At 31.9% G+C, this 18,817-nt stretch overlaps 1 protein-coding gene across 1 annotated transcript; it reads right to left on the bottom strand.

Annotated features, from left to right (window-relative positions):
- Positions 1-1,851: 1,851 nt before the first annotated feature.
- LOC137923377 (odorant receptor 46a-like) lies at positions 1,852-13,656 on the bottom strand. The gene is made up of 9 exons (XM_068766618.1): positions 13,415-13,656; positions 9,061-9,272; positions 7,796-7,905; positions 7,124-7,199; positions 6,296-6,440; positions 5,546-5,645; positions 4,360-4,473; positions 2,995-3,150; positions 1,852-1,905 (listed from the first exon to the last, which is right to left on the bottom strand). The coding sequence occupies exons 1-9, from the start codon at positions 13,654-13,656 to the stop codon at positions 1,852-1,854; spliced, it is 1,209 nt and encodes a 402-aa protein (XP_068622719.1).
- Between the last annotated feature and the right edge of the window lie 5,161 nt (positions 13,657-18,817).

Genomic DNA, 18,817 nt, shown 5'->3' with positions numbered 1-18,817 from the left:
CGTTTTTATTTTAAGCTTAAATCTCCAAAAATTTCATTTTAAAAATTTTGCTCAAGTATTTGCTTTTAATAAAAAAACATTGACACACATGCAGACAAAAATTTAATAATATATAATTTCGGTATATGTACAGTGTGTATTCATATGTATTTAGTAAAAGCGGTTATTTTCATATTACAAACAAACACTTCAATTTTATTTATTTGTACAGATTTCTGAAACCATTGATTATTATATAGGTTGTTCTATTCATTCATTGATAGAAAATGAGCTTAATATGCTATACAGTTGAAGTTTTAATACAAAACAATCAATTTATAAAACAAAATCTATCATTTCCAAACGTGTTAACAATCTAGGAGGAAATGTAAGCAATATCTAGGTTTCTAATAAACAATTTGCCCTGGAATTACATTGTTTTCATTCATAAGAAAAGTGCCTTCAGGAAAGTAATTGCAAAGTGAAAAGTTCAGAAAGTTGTAAAAGAGATAACTTTATAATTGTTTAGATAACTCAAAGTGTTTCTTAATAAACATTTTTTTTCTTTTTTACTCGGTGATATTCTAATCTATGTAAATATATAAAATAGGCGTGTTTTAAATTAAAATAACCGCTTTTTAGTATATGCATGTGAATATATACACGGAACATTATCAAAATCATATTTTTTTTTATTTTTAACTGTCTCTATGTCTGTTCATTCAGACTAATCTCAGAAACGGTTGAACCGATTTTGACAGGACTTACACTGGTAGCTAGCTGATGAAATAAGGAGTAACTAAGGTTATAATTATGTTTTTAAAATTCTTATAATATAATAATACAATGACACAAAAATCAGTACGAGTCGCAGAGGCGGGAAACAGCCGAAAATAAATATAACAGTTTTACTTATAAATCGAGCTTTTTCTTTAGAAAATAATATTATATAACTATCTAGTCTATATGTTATATGAAATTAAATAACAAGACGATAGTAAAAAAATTCCTTAAAATATATAGAGCAATGGTAGTCCATCCTAAGTAAGAAAAGGACCAATATTTAGCCACTTCCGCACATGCAGTGGTAGTCATGTAACAAAGTGCACCGCCCGCCAGCCCGCTGATAAATGCGTATGCGGCAAACAATGCGAGTCACACAATCGCCACCGTCAAATCACTCAACACGTGTTTCACCCCTCCATGGGGCATCTTCAGGAGTTATGTTACACCGATTAGTGCCAAACACAGAGTACTCTGTGTTTGGTACTTTTCGGTGGCGGTGGCGGTTTCAATCTTATATAATTCACACTTTGTTTATTAGTTATATAGGATTGCTACTGCATACAAACAAGTTTCCAGAAGATGGGTAGAATCATCCTCTGCGTACATAATACCACACTGCGATCGCCAACCCGCCTGCCAAGCGTGGCGATTATGGTAAAATATATACCTCTGTAGATATCTCTAGGGGTACCCTATGCCTTGCAGTCGGTATCTATCGACTGAAAACAGATAATAGAGAGTTTTTTTTTAATAATAAACGTATACTGTGTTAAGAAGAAATTTCTGTTACAATAAATAAACACTACAGCACTCGATAGATCGTTAGTCCGGCTAAGGTAAGAGATGTAAGTAAACATTACGTAGATAATACAGTAATATTTACTAAGTTACATATAAAAATATTTTATGTATGAACTAATGTAAATTTTTCCCAGCTGCTAACGGCGCAAGGCCTGCGAAATAATACACAATGTTAATAGCTGCTATGAAAGCTATTTATTGCTATAATTAACTTATAATTATGATTCTACGTGTGAGACCGAATAAGCTGGTACATAATTATTCTATATGACTTCTGCTGGAATATTATTCCTTCATTTGGTTCAAGATTGCGAATCCTTTGTACGTCCAATTCATGACCTGAAATCAAATTATATTCATACATTGCATGTTTTATTTAAATATATATTTAGTTGAGCAGTAATAACCCAGTGGTAGAGAATTGAGACGCGATCGTAAGTCACAGATTCAATACCCGGGATGCAATCTCATATAATTAATAATTAACATTTTTTGCATTAATAATTTAAAATTTGCCAATGCTCACAAATATATTTCAAAAATAAGAGCAGAAGTGTCCTGTGCGTATCATAATACCACACTGCGATCTCTTATGGTATATCCCCTTAGATATTGTTACGTACTGTGGGTTCTGACTCGAAATGAAACACCACTGGTTCTAAAAGGAGTCCTTTATTCGCAAATCAGATGGTCACCCTACTTTAACACAAAGTATACTTTCGCTTAGTCCAAACTACGCTTCAAAAAAGCTAAAAAAATTGTTTTCCAAATAACTTATAAAAAAGTCACTTGATATATATATATATATATGTATATATATAATATATATGTAATGGTATAATGCATTTTATAAATATGTTAATAAATAAAAACACCAAACTGACTGAAGATGAAAAAAGAAATACAGAAAACTATACTGAAAAACAGTGAAATCATATTACATATTTAAAAATAACGAGAGGTCTCCAAAAACAAGGGTCTTTAGAAGATTTAATGGTGCTTGATTATATATTTAAAAGCTTTAAAGGGTTGAATGTATATATCATTTGTTGATATTAAATTTACATTGTAAGAGATATGTATATATACATATATATTTATATGTATGTATATATATACATATATATATATATATATATATATATATATATATATATACATATTAATATATATATATATATATATATATTAATATATATTGGACAACACAATCTGATTCCAATCCCGATTTTTAGGTATGTGTTAAAAAGTATATATGTAATGTATACATACACGTGAATCATATGTTTCATAACATGTCTTAAATGTTTTTATATCACCTTTACACACCTGCCTCTTGTTTATTTATCTCTTCGCCTTCAGAGAATGTCTATAAGCCATTAAGTTTGCGATTATAATTATTTATGAGTAAATAAATAAATATTTAACCTTTGTGAACGTATCCAATGAAATAGGAACAAGAAGCGGTGTTGTAAGTACCAAAGGCATCTGAGTCTTGCCGATAAATATTTGCAAATTCCGTTTGTGTTTTAATGACAAATCCATCCATTTATAAGAGTATACCGCTTCAGATATTTTAAAATTCTGAAAGGAAATCATTTATGTATTATATTCATAATTTAGGCGATAGGACGTCCACGACTGCACGAAGGCTACCATAGATTTTCAATACGATAGGTAGGAAACGCTCTGTATCATTAAATAAGGCCCCAATTTAAATATTAATACGGGAAGCTAATTATTTTTTTCTTATCTTTCTGCAGTGGTAGTCCAGTGGTAAAAGAGTGAGATGGAATATAATACAATTTCTAATTCACACTTTGTAAAAAAATAAATAAGATTTCTACTGCTCATAAACAAATTTCAAGGTGATGGGCAGCAGTGTCCCCTGCGTACCGTAATACCATACTGATCGCAATACGCCAGCAAAGATTCCTATTATGGTGTATCCTCCATTGATATATTTAAGAAAGGGCTTATGTCGACGACTACCTCTCTTACCCATTTACAATTTTGAATTCATTATTATCACCATTATAGTGTATATTGCTAAAACCTTTGGGCTTAAAAACTGTAACTAATTATCGAATGTCGCGGTTTCGATGTTTTTTATTCACATTGTGTGTGAATATGGTGGGTCACTGCCTGTAAGCGTTCTTCGAGAAAAAGCTGGTGTCCCAGCAGTGGGCATAATACAAAAATAAAAAAAATTGTACAGTAAAATAATAATTATTTTTAATTAAACATATATTCGTTGAGTGATTTTGTGCAAGTTAATAAAAATAATGTTTACATGTAAAATTAATTTATTTCATTAATCTGAAATATTTCAGAGTGATCACTTCATTTATTGAATAAATTTGAAATAGAGTGATACATTTTATAACTTATGTAGTAATGAATACAGCTATTAATTGACTATATAAATTAACATCGCGTGAACTGTCAAAAGGGCAAACGTCAAATCGAAAGCTGTCAAAATGACAGTTTACTGATAAATGCGAATAATATCAAAAGACATCATATATTCTGTAATTTTGACCATAAAATCATCGTGACTAAGGAAAATAGAAATTAATTTATTTAAGTATAGATTATTTACTATATTTTGAATTAGTTTATATATATACCAATATTTATGTATGATATTAGGTATATATAATGTCAATATATATTTTTAACTTTTTCAAATTTCGAACTATAGGATGATCAGTTTATAATACTAGATTACTGGCAGCTCATAAAGTTACTATATTTTGTGTACTAAAAGTGCGGTAGAACGATTTCAATTACCTTAGTCGTAACTGAGTCACCATAATAACAGTCAACGAAAAGTATCACCGCTAATATGAACATAAAAGCAAAAACCCAAGTCAGTTCGGAAATGTTCTCAGATGGCGATTGTATCTGTGAATTTAAACATGCGATCTAACAATACAATTGTAACATTAGAGAAATAAGTAAGAAAAGGACCAATATTTAGCCACTTCCGCAATTACACAACTCGAATTCGCATTGTTTAGCGGGCGGTGCACTTTGTTGCATGACTACCACTGCATGTGCGGAAGTGGCTAAATATTGATCCTTTTCTTACTTAGGATGGACTTCCGCAAGGTAACGCCTGATTCCATTAAATATTAGAGAAATATTTATACATTTCTGTGTTTATTTTAACACACAACACTTATGTTTATTCTTAAGACTGTGACAAATGTATATGTCAGATTTCTTTCCATTCTTTCTCTATGAGCTGTGACGTCATAATGTAAAAACATATTTTATGTACTTTGAGTAAATTCAATTCTCACTTGCCGATTAAGTTAGCCTACAATTATAATAAAAGATAAAAATCGATTACAACTCTTTTATCAGGGGCACTGGAAAGTAATGTCGCTTTCTTAAGTTAAATTCACACGAATGCATTTTTAACAAGTTTTTATTTCTAATCTACAATATAATCGCATTCGGTATCAACAACCTTTTGCCATCTAGTATACAAATCAATGCTGGAACGGTAAAAATCAATCGTTTTTTCTGTAAAACATGTCGACAGAAACGACATTACTTTCCAGTCTCTCTAATAGTAAAAAGCGTCTTCACATTCCCTTTTATTTTATTACGCAAATAGACTATTTATTTCAATTAAAATAGTTCAATGAACCTGTGGGTGCTCCATAATTATTCAAAATAACTACGCATTTTTAAGGCTTTACGTTTGTGTACATCCATTTTGAACTTTAATTTAAATGTTATTTATACTCAAATTTCTTTTTTCAATATCCAACATAATGTTTTAATTTTTTATATTTATTTTATTATTTTTATCATTTAGATTAGATTAATACAGATAATTTAGATTGAATATCAAGCATCAAAGCTATGTATATCTATTTATGTATGTAAATTTTATTCACGAATGTATATTTGTACATATATATTTTAATGTGAATAAAACATATATTACATTAGAAAAACTTACCGAAACGAATTGAACGGAAGTCGTACATATTATACAAGCATTAAAAATAAGAGTCAGTGCGAATTGTCCACCAAATACTGCCTGTACAGAATCTACAAAACTTAAACAATAATAAAAAATATGCATATTAGACATTATTTTCACACTCAACCTGTAGATTCAAAAGCTACATTTAGTTTTAATGTTAGCAATTAAAAAAGGCAGAAACGTATATGAATAATGTACCTAATAACGCCTACTATCGGACACAGGCCTACCCCATATACAGAATGATTGGATGCTTTCAGGAGTTCTTACAGGAAATACTATAAAGCTTTTGTTGTCATTTAATATTGGTACACGTCCCTGAGAGTGATCACTTTATATAGGTTGATAAGTCGATGCAAAAGCCTTAAAGCTTTTCGCTTACAAATGAGCTATACCTTCACTGCACTAATCAACCTTTATGTTATAATTAAATCATCATATTTTAAATTTTTACAATATTTTTATTTTGTATTGTATTTTTATGTTTTTTTTATGCTTATGGCTGTGCAACTTATTCTTAATAAAAGTGTGAACTTTATAGCGCTTCATGTTATTATATTATATTGTGACAACAGTGAATAGATCCAAAATCTAGAATGTAATTAATTTAAAAAATGAAAAAAGAATGGCCGATAAATATTTAAAAACATTTGAGAACTTTTACATTGTAATTTATTCAGAATTCAAAGGAAATAATTCCACAAATAAAGTCTTATGACTTACCTCAATATGTAGTTATGGTGTTGAACACATTCTCTAAATAATTTCTCAAATGCTGTATTTTCGTCACAATCTTTCTCATCCATAAATATTTTGACAGTATGTTTTAGATTTTCAATCGTTTTATACAGGTTATCGAGTTGATTTGCTGAAAGAATTATTAAATATATTGTAAAATTTGTAGCTACTGTACAGTAAAACATCTGAAGATACGGCAGTGAAGCCTTCTAGATCGATTTAAACGTTATAACGTTTTGTATCAGAACCTACTTTTCGTACCTCGGGAAATAAATATACTTCACAACGAAGGTGGATATGTACTATAACCTTCTCAATGAAAGAACTAGCAATTAATCCTCAAAAGCCTTAGAATTCTTCCAGTAACATGGTGAAGTATAGAAAGAAGGAAGACACTCCTGTCAAGAGCGAACATTATTGGAGTGTACAATAGAGTTCCTGGAACATATTTTTAAAGGAGCAATAGTAGGCAATGACCCTACTTTAATTTTTGTTATGTGTGAAGGTGTGTTAAGCTAGGTAAACATTAATGCATTTTTAAACCTGCAGGTCGATAAGTTCAAATACCGTAACCTGGTCTCCTCTTTTCTATGAGATGGACCTGGTACCCGCGCAGTAAAGGAATGAAGTTCTAAATAGTTTGTTTTGGCTTAAGTTTCAAATATTTTTCTTCCTAGTCTTATCGAATAAAGAAGTTGTAATCATTGACTTCTGAGAGGAAATTTTCACTGTCTGCGAGAGATGAGTTATGTATAGGTAATTAAATAATGTAAAAACTACTTGTTGAAGTAAAACAAAATATTAGTAACTTACTTGCAAAGATCAGACAAGACCACGGAAAAGATTTAAGGGTTACGAATGTTAACACTATGAAAGGCTTATACAGAACCTGAAAATATATTTATCGATTGTATTATTTTATATACATTCACTTTCTACGAATCAATAACTGTAACTGAAAAATTGTTAATTTTATAATCTTTATTTTTAATCCAGGATTTTAAAATGGTTTACATATTTCAACTTCTTTGTGACCATTACAACGCTATTAAAATATTTAAAAAAAAAACATTTTGGAGGTTAGACTTAACTTTGATTCGACAAAATATTAGGGGGACTGAAAAGTAACTTTTAACAAGTTTTTATTTCTAATTAACAATATATTCACCTTCGTTATCCACAACGAATTTGTTTGCCATCTAGGCATTTGCAATCGGTTTTTCTGTAAAAAATGTCGAGAGTAACGACATTACTTTCCAGTTCCCTTAACAGATTGCACGGTGTTAACATCGCATAAACAGAATTTTAATTGCCATTTAAAAAGCGTACATTTTTAAAGAATTGAATTGAGCTCAACTGTAACATGTGATAAAAAATCTCGTTGACTCTTTCCAGGTAAAGCCACTTTTAGAATACATGTAAAGTTTAAATTTATTTCGTAGAAACTATTAAATATAAAACAAAACGACATAAATAATACAGTACCTGATAGGCGAATGTTATGCTAAAGTATTTATCAATATCTATATAGATGAGATCCATTTTCAACGGTAATGTTTGAAATCCATTTATACCCGGTACAATGATCACGTGAACTGAAAAAAAGGTTATTTTGAAAGTTTAGAGAGAAGAAATAATTTATTTCAAAGTATCTTACAGTTATAGAATATCATAAAAAAGTATATTTAAATAAATAAAAATAACTGTAGACTAATAACATTTTTATTTGTTAATAAAGCATTCTTAAACATTTATACATCGATTAAGTTAAATAAATAAATACTACAAAGGAAAAGAAATAAAAAGAAGGAATTTTTATAGTAATAAAGAGTATGTATGTATAATATTTAAATATAATATTTATAACACATTTGTTTATTGAGTAATAGTCCAACGGTTGAGCGCTGAGATTGCGATCGTAAGTCGCGGGTTCGATACGCAGGATACAATCTTATTCTTATTTCACATTAATTACATGGGATTGCCGATGTACAAACAAGTTTATAGAAGATACACATACGCACATTCACGCGCACACACATGTGCACACGCATGCGTACACGCACGCGCACACGCAAGCGCATGCGCACACGCACTCGCACACGCACTCGCGCACGCACACGCACACGCACACACACACACGCACACATGTATATATATACCTATAAATATCACATATATTTGTATTTATTTTTTATATTGTAGTATCCAATAAGTATAAATAATAAAAAAAATATATATCAATTGATTACAACCTACAGTACTTGACACGAAAATTTTGCTTCAGACAATATTTAACGATAGCTCATTTTCAATTAGGTAAATAAAATATTAATTATTATTGCAATTATATTCTATTCTAAGCCTATTCTAGTATACCTTATAATAATTTTAATTTTAGGCTTTTAATTGTGTGTGAAACTTTATTTGTACTTAGGAGAAAGCGTATTGACAAACTTATCCGTCCATCCGTCGTGTTAGGGTGGAAAAACGAACTTGCTCAGCATCTACTGGAGCCTTAAGATTATGAAGTAAAGGCTTATCGACAAGTGCACAGCAGGTTTTTAATAACTACGGAAGGTATTTGACGTAGGCCGCTTATCCCATTTAAAAGTTAAGTGGGATTCTTATGTCCAGCTGTGGACATCTAATGGTTGAAACAATAATAATGATGCTTGGTAGAATGTGAGTTAAAATTAACCTGATTGAAGTAATTACAATGAAATCAGAGACAAATAAAACCGACTCACCAGCGATATCAGAGACGCAACTAACCAACAAGTAGATGTACAACCACTTAGAAAGTTTTAACGCCGCCGTCACGCTTTTTATATGAACCATGGAAAACTTATAAAACTCTACGCTTAATATTTGATCAGTCAATTTTTTAAGTTGCGCACCGTGCGAACATAAATTCAAAAGCATCATCACAACCAACAGCTCTGTCAATATTAAATTTATCCTGTAAAAAGAAAACTTTTATAAGGTCTTACAACTTTCATCTCAAACGTATACAAGTTGATTGGTTTTAAGTGTAAAATGTATACGTCATTTGAAATAAAAAGTTTAAAGAATTTAGTAAAAAAAGGACCAATATTTAGCCACTTCCGCACTTGCAGTGGTAGTCGTGCAATAAAGTGCACCGCCCGCCAGCCCGCTGGTAAATGCGTATGCGGCAAACAATGCGAATCACACAACCGCCACCACCAAATTACTTAACACGTGTTTCACCCCTCCACGGGGCATCTTTAGGAGTTATGTTACACCGATTAGTGTCAAACACAGTGTCTCTGTGTTTGGCACTAATCGATGGGCGGTGCACTTTATTGCTCGACTACCACTGTATGTGCGGAAGTGGCTAAATATGGGTCCTTTTCTTACTTAGCATGGACTTCCGCGAGGTAACGCCTGATTCCATTAAATATTAAAGAATTTAGCACCAATTTCCAATAATTTGATAATAATGGATCACTTTGAAATATGGTTAACTATTTTTTTCTATAGTAATACGAAAGGCGCATAAATCCCGACTGTAAAAAGTTTGCCGGGATAAATAGTAAATGATAATTTTTTATAATCGATTTTTAGATAGGATCTACTGTACATTATGTATCAGTAAAACATATATATTTATCCCTTTAAAGATTTGATACCTATAATTAAGCCCTTTAGTTTTTTATGGCACCTGTTTTGATGACGTCCCATTTTCCAATAATTTTTTTGGACATTGACTTTGATTTCATTAAATTTTTCAGTATAGTTTTTTTTATTTTATTCCACCGTCCGCCACAATATTCGGCATTCTATCTTCTTTCTTATTTTACATTTTGTTTCATTTTTATAAATATTCTTTGATTTGTCTTTAAAAGCATTTGTCGAAATTATTGCATATTGCAATAAGTATGGCAGTATCTCGCGTCCATCATCAAGGAGGTAAGGCTGCCACTATGGTAAGCGATGGACATGGTGCGCCATGGTGTGTACCCCTATAATTACAAAAGGACGATACCACAGCAAAATAAATAAATATTGCAAGCAAGAAAAAGAAGAATATTTAGCCACCTCCGCACATGCAGTGGTAGTCGTGCAACAAAGTGCACCGCCCGCCAGCCCGGTGATAAATGCGTATGCGGCAAACAATGCGAATTACACAACCGCCACCCCCAAACAACTCAACACGTGTTTCACCCCTCAACGGGGCATCTTCAAGAGTTATGTTACACCGATTAGTGCCAAACACAGAGTCTAGTGAGTCAGAGATCAGTGAAAGGCGGTGGCGGTTGTGTGATTCGCATTGTTTGCCGCATATGCATTTATCATCGGTCTGGCAGGCGGTGCACTTTGTTGCACAACTACTACTGCATGTGCGGAAGTGGCTAAATATTGGTTCTTTTCTTACTTAGGAAGGACTTCCGCAAGGTAACGCCTGATTCCATTAAATAAAAAATTGCAAAGCATGGTATTATGAATGCAACTGTTATGGGATTCTTTTGTATAAGGAATAGATGTGGGTGTCTGTAGAGTCATAAAGAAAGCTAGCCCCGTATCTGCATTCGGTTGTGAGATTGACTTGGTCCCAAGTACCGCGAACATTACCTAAGGGCTCTCGAACACGGCGACTTCCTGTAGCGACTTCGTTTATAGGATATACTGTCGCGCTTCTGTCGTGATGGAAGCACGAAACAGTAACCTCCGTAGCTCGTTGCAAATAGGACTATCGAGCGTTACTAGCGAAAACATCACTTCAAAAGTCACCGTGGGCAAGGGACCAAGTGTAGCTGCGACATACATGTATCGTAAATGGCATCTATATACGCACGATTATATAAACATCGTTTCACTAAATTTTACTTTTTTGAGTCATCGAGTGGGAGTACCAAACCATTTTTTTATTTACTAACTCGATCATGTAATTGCCAGTGCACCTGGATTATTTTATGTGTATTTACTTTAGTCTATAATCCAATCTATTGCAAAGATAGCGTTTAGATGTGAAAATATCTTATAATTTGCACACTGGCCACTAATGTCATAAACACTTTTTATGTATCATTTCTTTTGCTAATTTAAAATACAATGCTACGTTGATTTGAAACGAGAATACAGTTATGTTTGAGAATAAATTGTATATTATTTATTTATTTTATATTCTTTATTGTACATGTTAGAATAAATTTAAATAGTTTCACAATAATATACAAACAAGTACAAAAGGCGGTCTTATCACACAAGCCAATCTCTGAAAGACAACCATAGTATGGAAAACGTAGAAATACTAAAAATGGGTAGTTGACTTTATGTTGAGAGATAGACAAAAGATGGTAGAGTATACATCACGTAAAATGTACGTAAAGGTCATTGGGTCAACAATTAACAAAAATAGTATGTAAATACCAATGTATTACTTAAAAAAAGTAAATTATGTTTCAATTTTTTTAAGGAAATATCTAGAGAACAGTTAATTATAAATTCAAGAAAAGTGTTTTAATATACATTTAAAGTTACAAAACATCCGAACGAAATAAAAAAAATGTTAATTCCATCAAGAGATTTTAATTTTTAACTGTAAAAACTCAAGTATACGAAAAAAAAAACGTAATTAATAAAGATATGATGTAAAATGTAGCGCACGGCAAGGCTTTCGACGACGATGTTTAAGCTTGAAAACGGATCAAGAATGTTAAGAGGGCGTATCTTTTGTTTTCATTTATGTTTGGAATAACTCCGCTTATATTAACTTGAATTATATGTTTTTTAAACATGATATTTTTATGAGTGCCATTACATTTAATAAAAATGGATTTAAAATGAGAACACATTTATTTCGTCGTTATAAAGATCTACATAGGGTGTTTGGTTTTGGTGCAAAAGATTTATATAGTTGAATGTATAGAGTATTTATTGTAAATTCATATAACCAATTGTTCCATAAATATTTAAAAAAAATCTGATTAGTACGTGTTAAAATGAATTGAGGCTTGCAATTTGTCCATGCAGAATTTGGAATTCAGAGTGATTACTACATACAAGGTGAATGGAAATATATGTAACAGTTTTAAACATTTTTGATAACATATCAGCTTTACTTTCACTCACTCTACAGCTTTTACATCTAACCAATCAACCTGTATAAATGAATATATTTAAAATATAAATAATACTTACCGTTAGTTAATTTTTAATTTTTTATACGTACTTATAACTCTTTAGAGTGTAAGTCAAAATATTACGGTAAAGTAAAATTATACCAACAACATAAGGTATATGAATTGTGTAAATATTTGTAAAATTACATTCTTTCATAATCAAAATTTTTGAAATATTTTAAGACTGAATGTAAAAAGTGTCAAAATAGATGCTATTGTAATGCGACTAACAGAATTGTTTTTGATCAGCTCCGTATAAAGTCTAGGTGCTCCACTATTTGCTATAAGAGGATTTTGGGCTACTTCTGCTACATAGTTCGGAGGTAACCAGAGTGTCTCGATGAGATAGTTGTCGTGTGCAAAGTGAACAGAAAGAGACCCTGAAGTCGATCACCAACCAGATGTTGACTGAGCGGGTGGTGATGGGCCGCAAGATAGCTCAAACATTCAGAAAACTCGTCCACTAAGGCTTCCCGGGAAGAGAGCATCCTTTAGCAACGAAGATAAATTCTTGACATCATGTTATAGTCAAAATAAAATTTTAAATATTTTAAATAATGTTACAGGCATTTTAATAATATTTACGAGCGTCGATAAAATGAATAAAGAAGCGGAACATCAATTAATCTTTGTGGCACACCAAACGATATATACATTAAAATGTTGAGGTACAAATGCTTAGTACAATACCCGGCGATAAATATTGCACCTCGAACTTTGGAAAGAGACAATCGGCTAATTTCGGCTTCGTAGAGCGTTATCTCTGTCGCATAGCCGACAAAACGTCTCATAGCTAGTCTGGGAAAGAGATAATGCTCTACGAAGTCGAAATTAGCCGATTATCTCTTTTCAAAGGTATATGTGTGGATGTGCAAATATTTATCGCCGGGTACTGTAAAACCTTTTCTTTATTTAAATTTGCTGAAGAAAACTATAATGAAATTCAATAATTACTTACATCCCAGCTATTTCCTGTATTTCCGCTTTCCCGGATGCAATATGACGGAATAAATAAATTAATTCGCCTCCAGGTGGAATGATAAAGACGAAAAGTCCAGTACATATTCTGATTAAAATTGCAAGTACGTAATTGACGGACATAGTAGGGTAGGATTTATAAAACCAAAACCCTAGATATCTTAACGCTCCGATTTGCCATGATATGAATTCAAATAAATTTAATTTCTTCTCGACTTTCATTTTTTCTTACGAAAAAGAAAAATAATTGTTTTTCGTATATCAGTTAATTAATATAGTTAATAATTAATTTTAAGGCCTAAATAAAATATTTATTATTATTTAATTTTAAAAATTAATTTCTGTGATACAGATACGTTGTACCAAGTGATCGGACAAGAAATTATAGCATTTTTTTCCATTAAGCTCATTAATTATAATTGTCGGTAGATAATTCGAGCAATTACATTTAATTATCGCCGTTATTGGCGAGGATGATTGTTGTTCTTATAAATATTTAGTCGTCACAATTGCTACTTACCTTAATTATTTACATTGGTTTATTAAGAGGAATATTTCTTCTGATGTATATAGCAGCAATATATTAAATATTATTTGTTTTATTGGCAAGAAAGTATGAAACAATTTCAAGATTAAGCATAGAAGAGAATAGACCAACCATAGAGAATCCATTATCTTTTTACTGTACTAAAAACAAGGGTTATTAAGCAATGTCAAGTGAAATATAGTATTGAACAAATGTCCACGTGATCACATTTCGATTCTTTTAATTTTTTTTTATAATTTTATTTGCAACTGATTTCATTGAATAAAACTATCGATGAAGTTTTTCTATATATCTACTATAGATTAACTTTATGAAAATAAATAAGATTAAATCATAAGAACAAAGGCTTTTTGAGTTCGATTCCCGGTGTGTAATTTTGTGTCTCACACTTTGTGCATTAATGCATACAAGAAAGTTTCTAGAGAGTAGCAGCGTCCCTTGCGTACCAAAATACCACACAGCAATCGCCAACCCGCCTACCAGCGTGGCGATTATGGTATCCCCCATAGATTGATATATTTGGGGGAGGCTTACGCCTTGCAGTGTGTCTATGGGCCTAAACGACGACTACGTCAGATGACACTAGATGCAGGTCGCTTCCAAACGGACCTATGTCCAAAAGCGAATGTCTTATAGTTGAAAGTTTGAAGATGATGAGAATCATACATATATGTATTACGTATATTATAATATACATGTACATACATATGTTATATATCCCACTTCAACACCATTCCCGACATTGAGAGAGATACTACAGAGCAGCTGCAGGTCCTTCAGGAAGAAACGTTTCACAAGTGCTTTCAATGGTTGAATCAACGTTGGTATAAGTGAATGGCTAACAAAGCAGAGTCCTTTGAACAATATTATATATATATATATATATATATATATATATATATATATGTATATATATATATATATATATATATATATATATATATATATATATATATAAATCAAAGCAGCGATCAGGCGATCTTTCGGAGTTGTCTATTTTTTGAATTGAGCTTTTATCAGCTGATATAATAAAATTATTGAGAGCTTTAATATTAAATTAGTTTTTGATTGGTTTTTGTTAATAAACAACGCTGCCCAAACTCAGATCAAAGAAAAATTAAATAGATTAGTTTAATGTTATGCTTTTTTATATTTATTGTATATTATCAAATGATGATAAGAGTTAATATGTGCGTGCGCGTGTGCGTTTGTTTGTAATGCGGTCGTGTAAATATTTATTCAAAATATTATTTCGGTTACGTTCAGTTTTTAAAAATGACGTCATTTAAACCTGTTAGGTTAGTAACCTGAATTTACACTCAATATTAAACAAAAGAGAAATAATTCTGGCCTCAAAATTTGGACGAGTGACTTTAGGAGGTACCACAAAAAATCCAAGTTCCGTGCCACCGGAAGAATTGCCCCAAAGGAAAGCGTTTCAATTAATCTACAGCCTGTAATAGCGCAGCCGTTATTTCGTATTTAATTGGAAGTTTTTAATTAACAGCGGTAAGGAAAATTGGAACAATTGAAATTTCTCCAGCGTTAGACATTCTGTTACGGGATTTTATCGGCGGTAATGATTTATTAAAAAACCTTTAAAATCATATTATAGTGTAAGGATTTTTAAGTTACTTACTATATATATATATAGATATATAACTTATGTAAATGATAGATCACGGGTGGCTCCAATTTGGTAAATATAGAGAAAAATGGAAAGCTTTGGCTTTTTACCTGAGGGGTCTGTATAACCTTAGTACAAAATTATGAAAACTACTATTAAAAAATTACTAATTTTGAGTTATTTGTATATATATATATATATATATATATATATATATATTTATATATATATATAGAGAGAGAGGGACAGTATATACATAAATATGTATATATATAATATATAGCTTTATAGGGCTTCAATGCGAGCTTTGTAGCTCATTCAACTTTTTTTCGTTACCAACTTTTACTACCCATTTCTAAACATCCTGTATTTTAAATTACTATTGTAGAGGCATATATTACATATCATTGACTTATATGAGATAAAAATGATTGAAGTAAGTAGATTGTCTTTGTTCTTTTAAAAAAATTTGAATATATTTCTTTGATATACGCTCCCATAGACGTTTATATAATTTACAACTTAAGCACTTCGTAAATGTTTGATGTTGATATTGTTTGCGATGAAATGTACTGGAATATAAAAAGTATTTTGATCTTTTTCGTGTATGAAAATTATACATGTTACAGAAAAATACGTAAAACGTTTATATGACTACCATCATCATTATTCGTAACGATGATGAAAAACGTTTCATCATCATTATATTAGCTGTATAATGCCCGACGTAGACCAGTCTGAAAGTTTTTTTTATAGCCTCCGCTATTAAGTATCTCTCGTTCCCCTAACTTATTTATGAGACAGGGACGTTTTTTATCTTTTAATTATTTTTTAACTTTATTTTCTATTTTTATTTCTGCGCCTTTCTATCATGCTTCACATGATCTATATTTCTTCTACTTACATTCTACAATATCTATCTTTGCTTTTCTTACCTACTACCGCTTATTGATTGCCTCACTCCCTTAGCCTCTTTTCTGAAATATCCTTAAATATCCTTCCCTGTGTTGGATTCACGAAGACAGTTTTTCTTAACGCTTTATTCACATTCTTTTTTTTTATTTTTTGACACTCTTCTTACGTTCTTCTTAACATCTCCCACTCATTCTGCGACGGATAATACCGTCACTTTTTGTCCATTGCTATCCATTTATTTACTTTTAATACCTTGCGTCTTATCCTTCACCGTTTCTCCTGAATAGTTACTTTACAATTTCGATTCATTTATTTATTTTATCTCAAATTTCTGTTATATTTTAATTTCTCACTTTTATTAATTTAATTTTATATATATATATATATATATATATATATATATTTATATATATATATTGGACCTTGAATAAGTTCTCGCTGTTTTTTGAAATATGGCGTTGCGGCACTCTGTGCCTGGAATTTCGTACGGTAACAAATCACCAAAGTAGTGCTATATGTAACCTCAAATTATAGTATAATAGAGTTTACCACAGTGTCAACTACATATTTATTTGCCTTTTGTGTAAATGTGTACTTTTGTGCCGAATAAAGTGTTTTTGCGGGGAATTTTATTGCACTGCTTTATTCAGAAAAAATCTGCAGCAGAAGCACACAGAATTCTGGTTGAGACATATGGTGACAATGCTTTGTCGAATACAACGTGCAGAGATTGTTTAGGCGCTTCAAAATAAATGATTTTGACCTTGAAGACAAAGAGCGTTCTGGAGCACCGACAAAATTTGAAGACAAAGAATTGGAGGCATTGCTTGAAGAAGATCCATGTCAGACGTTAGTAGAGCTTGGGAAAACGTTACAAGTAGATGCGTCAACAGTTTCAAAACGTTTAAAAGCGTTAGGAATGATCCAAAAGCAAGGACATTGGGTGCCGTATGAGTTGAAGCCGAGAGACGTAGAGCGACGTTTTCTCATGTGTGAATTGTTACTTCAACGACAAAAGAGAAAAGGTTTTCTGCACCGTATCGTCACTGGGGATGAAAAGTGGATTCACTACGCGAAAAAAATTGTGGGGTATGCCGGGTCACGCATCAATATCGTCGCCTAAACCAAATATCCATGGTTCTAAGCTTCTTCTCTGCATTTGGTGGGATCAGCGGAGCGTAATTTATTATGAGCTGCTTAAACCTAATGAAACTATCACGGGAGCTCGCTATAGACTTCAGTTGATGCGTTTGAGTCGCCCTCTGAAAGAAAAGCGGCCACTATACGAGCAGAGACACAACAAAGTGATTTTATTACATGATAATGCTCGGCCATATGTGGCAAAACCAGTCGAAACTTACCTGGAAACACTTCAATGGGAAGTTCTACCCCACCCGCCGTATTTACCGGACATAGCCCCCTCCGATTACCACTTGTTTCGGTCGATGGCGCACGGTTTAAGCGAGCAGCGCTTCCATTTTTTTGAAAAAGCCGAAAAATGGCTTGATTCATGGATTGCCTCGAAAGATGAGTCATTTTTCCGACGGGAGATTCAATTGTTACCAGAGAGATGAGAGAAAGTGGTCTCTAATGATGAACAATACTTTGAGTAATGTCATTGTAAGTATTGTATTTTAAATAATTTTTTTTTGAAAAAAAAAAAAACAGCGAGAACTTATTAAAGGTATATATATATTACAGTATTATCATTTTATATTTTTATCACATTTTGTTACCTTTTTTGTTTTCAATGACCACTGACTTTTACAATCTTTTATTACTTTATTTACTACCTTCTGGCAGTCATCCAAGAAGCTCTGGCGGCTGCTTCTTTACATATCAATCAGGCGATGTTCCTTTCTTTTTCATATTTAATGGAATCAGGCGTTATTGTGCGGAAGTTCATCCTAAGCAAGAAAAGGATCAATATTTAACCACTTCCGCACATGCAGTGGTAGTCGTGCAACAAAGTGCACCGCCCGCCAGCCCGCTGATAAAGCGGATGCATGTGCGGAAGTGGCTAAATATTGGTCCTTTTCTTACCTTTCTTTTTCTTCTTCAATCAAAACTAGCATTCAACCAATGCCCCAATTTCAGGACAGCCAGTGATCAGGTGAGTCCTAGATGTTTAAAATATGACTGGTTTGAATCTGCCTTTATTCAGCGGCTTTCATCTACCTTAAGAAAATCGTCTGTTTACCTACGGTTGCCGTGAACTTCGTTCCAGAATCTTAAGTGCTCAGTGATTATCTGATCCGCGTGATATTTGTTCTGGCTATTGTTAGTAAAACTTG

This window comes from Battus philenor, unplaced genomic scaffold (genome assembly GCF_028537555.1).
Source record: "Battus philenor isolate CCGP_79_NKW_IND1 unplaced genomic scaffold, ilBatPhil1.0.hap1 SCAF_21, whole genome shotgun sequence".
Lineage (NCBI taxonomy): Eukaryota > Metazoa > Arthropoda > Insecta > Lepidoptera > Papilionidae > Battus > Battus philenor.
Note: the sequence above shows the minus strand (reverse complement) of the source record. Positions and strands in the feature narration are given on the sequence as shown.

What these genes read in the sequence shown, in the direction of transcription:
- LOC137923377 (XM_068766618.1), bottom strand. Translation starts at nt 13,656, where the DNA reads ATGAAAGTCGAGAAGAAATTAAATTTATTTGAATTCATATCATGGCAA. An exon ending in TTGCGTCTCTGATATCGCTG is followed by an intron (nt 7,906 to 9,060) that starts GTGAGTCGGTTT and finishes CCTTTTTTTCAG; the next exon opens with TTCACGTGATCATTGTACCG. An exon ending in GTGACTCAGTTACGACTAAG is followed by an intron (nt 3,151 to 4,359) that starts GTAATTGAAATC and finishes ATTTCCTTTCAG; the next exon opens with AATTTTAAAATATCTGAAGC.